Genomic DNA, 6,000 nt, shown 5'->3' on the forward strand with positions numbered 1-6,000 from the left:
TTCGTCAATAAACCCGGATACGATGATTGTCCAAGTGCGACAGGCCGCCGGGGTGGCAATCGTGAATCCTGTGATGACAGGTAGGCCATCCTGCCTTAACCCTTACAGAGTCAAGTCCCGACCTCGGATGAATGCCTGAAAAGCCCTAGAGCCCGGGACCCAAAATCCTTTCTATATCATCAATGAAAACCCATACTACCTCTAATATTTCAATGTAATCTATTGTTAACTATGGCAAATAAGATATAAAATATGGGGAAGGTGGACAGTGTTAGTGAAGTGATACAGAGAAATGGTAGTACTGCCAGAAAACCATGCCAAGGCAGAGAATTGCATGTGCTACGTTCCTGAACTCTAAAACACTCTGGAAGGTGCAGTAGACGATTACTTCCTGTGCGGTTGAAAGAAGTTTTAATTAGTAGAGAGGTGGAGGAATTTTTATTCGGAACACTAAGTACTTACTTACTTACTTACTTTCTTACAAATGGCTTTTAAGGAACCCGAAGGTTCATTGCCGCCCTCACATAAGCCCGCCAGCGGTCCCTATCCTGTGCAAGATTAATCCAGTCTCTATCATCATACCCCACCTCCCTCAAATCCATTTTAATATTATCCTCCCATCTACGTCTCGGCCTCCCTAAAGGTCTTTTTCCCTCCGGTCTCCCAACTAACACTCTATATGCATTTCTGGATTCGCCCATACGTGCTACATGCCCTGCCCATCTCAAACGTCTGGATTTAATGTTCCTAATTATGTCAGGTGAAGAATACAATGCGTGCAGTTCTGTGTTGTGTAACTTTCTCCATTCTCCTGTAACTTTATCCCTCTTAGCCCCAAATATTATTATAGGGATACGTAACAAGCTGTTTTTTACGGTGATGGGTCCAAGCTGGAGGACCACCCCTTATCGGCTGTCCACGACTGCTTATTCAATATATTCGGAACATCTCACTACATCTCGCCAAAATGTAAAAAAAAAAAAAAAATTGTACAACATTGTAAAAATTGTAGAAAATTACTAAATTGTAAAACTATAAAAATTTGTAAAAATTGTAATTGTAATATTGTAAAATGTTGACATGTTCCACATCTTAAAGCTTCATTGCTCATGTAAGATCTATGGAATAAAATAAATGAATGAATGAATGAATGAATGAATGAACTAAGAATGTACATAATTGGCCATTGTAATATCTTTTGGTTTCTTTTCAATTCAAATTTCTATAGCGTTTTTTTTTAAGTTAATTCTACGTTTTTGTTTTGTTATATAATTTTCTTGGAGATTTTGATTTGTTTTAATAACATTTTTACACAGGGTGTTCTGAAAAAGGTTCCAATATTTAGAGAGCAGGTAGCATGCATCAAAACAAGAAATAAAGGTCCTACAAACGTGGGTCCTAAAATTAATATCTTGAAATGAGCTAACGTTTACCATAATTATAAAGAGCAGCATACCTTCTATTGTGAGCTTTTTGGTAAGAAATAAATGAAGAAATAGAATCCAACCTTTGTCACTGTGTATTATATAGCATACCTTTGTTTCTGTTTGTATCAAGAGGACGCGCAGACGACAGTACGTTAGAGTTTTTTTTCTCGTTGTTATTTATACTCGCTTTAACATGTTTGATCATATCGCGAGTTAATCTCTGGTTGAAATCCGAAGGCCTGTGTACTATTGTTGAGACTGGTTCTATTGTTGTGAACTAGATGGCGACTGTAAATGTATTACTACGTTAGAGTTCGTATCTGCAGAGTCCGTGTTATATCCTAGATCATATGGTTATATCCACGGACTCTGCGTATCTGTAGTACGTAGTGACAAACGGTTGCATTCTGTTTCTTCATTTGTTTCTTGCCAAAGAGCTCAGAGTGGAAAATATGTAACTCTTATAGTGATGGAAAACATTTGCTCATTTCTCAGAAGATATTAATTTTAGGACCCATGTTTGTAGGACTTTTATTTCTTGTTTTGATGCATACTACCTTCTCTCTCAATATTGGAACCTTTTTCTGGAACACTCTGTATATTTGACATAAATTAATTTTTAACGTGTAAAAGTTTAACGAAATATTAAACTTAATTTTAATTTAATAAAAAGTTGTTATTTGTACACAAATGAGAGTTATTAATAAATGCAGGGAGTATGAAGGCAAACATAGTTAATTTAACTTAGTCTACTTCTGAAGTACTCAACTGTGTTAGTAATTTCCAAATGAATCCAACTCTCTGTAATGAAACATTTCCCAATTACAATTTCAAACAACTCATTGGCATCATATTGATGTGTTAATGATTTCGACTATGAATTGCATTATTGTTACTACACTAGATCGGATGGAATTTTTTTACTTGGTTATTTAACGACGCTTTATCAATTACTAGGATATTTAGCGTCGATGGAATTGATAATAGCGAGATTATATTTGGCGAGATGAGGCCGAGGATTTGCCATAGAGTACCTGACATGTACTTTAGGGTTGAGAAAAACCTCGGAAAAAACTCTACCAGGAATCAAACTCGCGCCCGAGCGCAACTCATGATCCGCAGGCAAGCGCCTTAGCCGACTGAGCTACGCCGAAGACTGGCCGCATGGAATGTGGAGCAATTAAGAAGAAATCAGCGAGAAGGCTGAATTTCATTGCGGAGGGTATAAAGACAGAAATAAAAATACCAAAATTTCATTTAAAATCTCAAACACTCTTACAATTGCAAACATGTTCAATAGCAGTAAGTCCAATTTTGAGCCCTTATCAGGTGGTGGATTCTACTAAGAAAGAAAAAAAAAAGATATGATGGACGAAACGATCCTGGAGCAAGAACTTGCTGAGTACCCAAATATGGGTGATATAGTACTTACTTACTGGCTTTTAAGGAACCCGGAGGTTCATTGCCGCCCTCACATAAGCCCGCCATTGGTCCCTATCCTGAGCAAGATTAATCCATTCTCTATTATCATATCCCACCTCCCTCAAATCCATTTTAATATTATCCTCCCACCTACGTCTCGGTCTCCCTAAAGGTCTTTTTCCCTCCGGCCTCCCAACTAACACTCTATATGCATTTCTGGATTCGCCCATAAGTGCTACATACCCTGCCCATCTCAAACGTCTGGATTTAATGTTCCTAATTATGTCAGGTGAAGAATACAATGCGTGCAGTTCTGTGTTGTGTAACTTTCTCCATTCTCCTGTAACTTCATCCCTCTTAGCCCCAAATATTTTCCTAAGCACCTCATTCTCAAACACCCTTAACCTATGTTCCTCTCTCAAAGTGAGAGTCCAAGTTTCACAGCCATAAAGAACAACCGGTAATATAACTGTTTTATAAATTCTAACTTTAAGATTTTTTGACAGCAGACTGGATGATAAAAGTTTCTCAACCGAATAATAACATTATTCTTTGTTTAATTTCCTCCCGAGTATCATTTATATTTGTTACTGTTGCTCCAAGATATTCGAACTTCTCCACCTCTTCAAAAGATAAATTTCCAATTTTTATATTTCCATTTCGTACAATAGGCCTATTCTCGTCACGAGACATAATCATATACTTTGTCTTTTCGGGATTTACTTCCAAACCTATCTCTTTACTTGCTTCCAGTAAAATTCCCGTGTTTTCCCTAATCGTTTGTGGATTTCCTCCTAACATATTCACGTCATCCGCACAGACAAGCAGCTGATGTAACCCGTTCAATTCTAAACCCTCTCTGTTATCCTGGACTTTCCTAATGGCATACTCTAGAGCAAAGTTAAAAAGTAAAGGTGATAGTGCATCTCCTAGCTTTAGTCCGCAGTGAATTGGAAACGCATCTGACAGAAACTGACCTATACGGACTCTGCTATACGTTTCACTGAGACACATTTTAATTAATCGAACTAGTTTCTTGGGAATACCAAATTCAACAAGAATATCATATAAAACTTCTCTCTTAACGCAGTCATATGATATAGTACTCATTTCGTAATGGTTCCACTATCGCAAAGACGTTCGATAGCTGCTGTAGTGTGAACTTGTCGTTAAATAAGTAGTGTTACGGTGCGGTACTCACGACATGTTGTTCTCCTCTGCCCGCCGCGTGTACTCGGGTCTCCAAACTGACGGAAACCGCACGTCTTCGTTATCAACACATCGAACGAGCTAGGTTTGTTTGCCTTGAGAGACTGACGTAGGCAGTCAAGCTAATGCCTGAATTCCGGGTCGCCTGAGACACACGATCGCCATCTTCATGCGGGTTCGCTTCTTGCGCAGAACTGCAATCACTTGTCCTTCAAAACGGGAATATTCTCACAATCACTCCTGCGCGACTCGCTCCTACAGAATAGTAATATGCGTTACAAGAGCGGTATGTTGATGTTTTCATGTTCGAGGAAAAGATTGAAAAAGCGAAACGTAGTTGAGCTTTTTTAATTTCCGAGAATTGAAAGAAAACATACCGCTCGTGAATCGTACATTATTTTGTGCGAAGATCGTTTATTACATACCTGAAAGACGAATTTCTAATTAGTTGCAATGAAATCTCCATCTTGGTTTCTGTTCAATGACGGCAACTTTTAAAAACTAAAATATCTATCTTCAACATTGTTGCTATAAAATGTTTTCTGTGTTTACTATATTCCAGCAGGCCGTGATATACGTCTGTCTTCCCCCCCTCCCCCAGTCTATAAATGCGAACTTAAAACAAACGGTAAGGTTATGTAATTATTTATTTTTCATTTTAATATTTTAACAATATTATTTATATAGTCCACACCTGTGGAGTAACGGTTAGCACGTCTGGCCGCGAAATCAGGTGGCCGGGGTTCGATTCCCGGTCGAGGCAAGTTACCTGGTTGAGGTTTTTTCCGGGGTTTTCCCTCAACCCAATATGAGCCAATGCTGGGTAGCTTTCGGTGCTGGACCCCGGACTCATTTCACCGGCATTATCACCTTCATCTCATTCAGACGCTAAATAACCTAAGCTGTTGATAAAGCGTCGTAAAATAACCTACTGAAAAAAATTATTTATATAACATATTGCAGTAATAACATCGGCATCTGGAATCTTGTTGATTTTTTCACTCCTTTCTTAATGTTACTTGCATTACTAATGCAGCAACTTTTGTGGTGTTGTAGGTAGAGTTTACTTAATTTTTGCAAATATTTAAAAACAATAATTAACAGTGCTATTTAGGTGAAATTGCAGTGGTAAGTTTCCAATTTATAATTATTACTATGTTAAACGTCTCTAAAAATAATATGTTAAAAGCCTAAAGCAGTAAAATGAATATGGCGCTTAAGCGGTAAGAAGAGGGAAATTGTTATGTGTGTTACGTTGGGAATACTGAATGTGGTATTTCACACTTACCGCGTATTGGTTTTGTGCGGAAAGCAAGCAAGTACGCACGATCTCGCACAAAAGTATAGTGAAAACTGCATTAAACGACCACTGTGTAAAATTGGTGTTTTTAGAAAGGCGGTTGCTAAGTAGACTTTTTTACACAAATAATGAGTTAAACTACTGCACGTAAATAAAATAAAAGAACATGGAATGTGTTGTTAAAAGCTGTGTACAGTAGTGGCAAAAAAACCGGACCGACGGAATAATCGAAGTCCCCGAAATGAGCCACTGCGCATGCCACGCCCGCATTCACAAGATAGCGAGTAAACTATTGAAATTGACTGTTGACGTAGCCCATTTCGAAAGCCATTAGAAAATAAGCTGGTAAAATTCATGTTCTGGGAATAATAAGTTAATCAAATAATAAAATATGTATGTATTTATTCACACTGCAATGGGTATATACCCGGTGGGAGTGGTAACTAATTACACTCAATAATGACAATAATAAACTTATTAATTAAAAATACAATTAATAATAATACTAATAATTAATACTAAGAATAATTTATAATAATAATAAATAATAATAATAATAATAATAATAATAATAATAATAATAATAATAATAACAGGGAATATGCTAAATTAAATGAAGCACGATCACTTAAAATAACGTTT

The 6,000-nt window shown here is 37.1% G+C and overlaps 1 protein-coding gene across 1 annotated transcript in view; it reads right to left on the reverse strand.

Moving 5' to 3' along the window:
* Positions 1-4,220, reverse strand: part of LOC138699584 (uncharacterized) — a 36,916-nt gene extending 32,696 nt beyond the window's left edge. The window contains exon 1 of the mRNA XM_069825586.1: positions 4,051-4,220. Coding sequence (XP_069681687.1) covers positions 4,051-4,055 — 5 coding nt within the window. The 5' untranslated portion in view covers positions 4,056-4,220. The remainder of the gene's footprint in view (positions 1-4,050) is intronic.
* Between the last annotated feature and the right edge of the window lie 1,780 nt (positions 4,221-6,000).

Source organism: Periplaneta americana, chromosome 5 (assembly GCF_040183065.1).
Source record: "Periplaneta americana isolate PAMFEO1 chromosome 5, P.americana_PAMFEO1_priV1, whole genome shotgun sequence".
NCBI lineage: Eukaryota > Metazoa > Arthropoda > Insecta > Blattodea > Blattidae > Periplaneta > Periplaneta americana.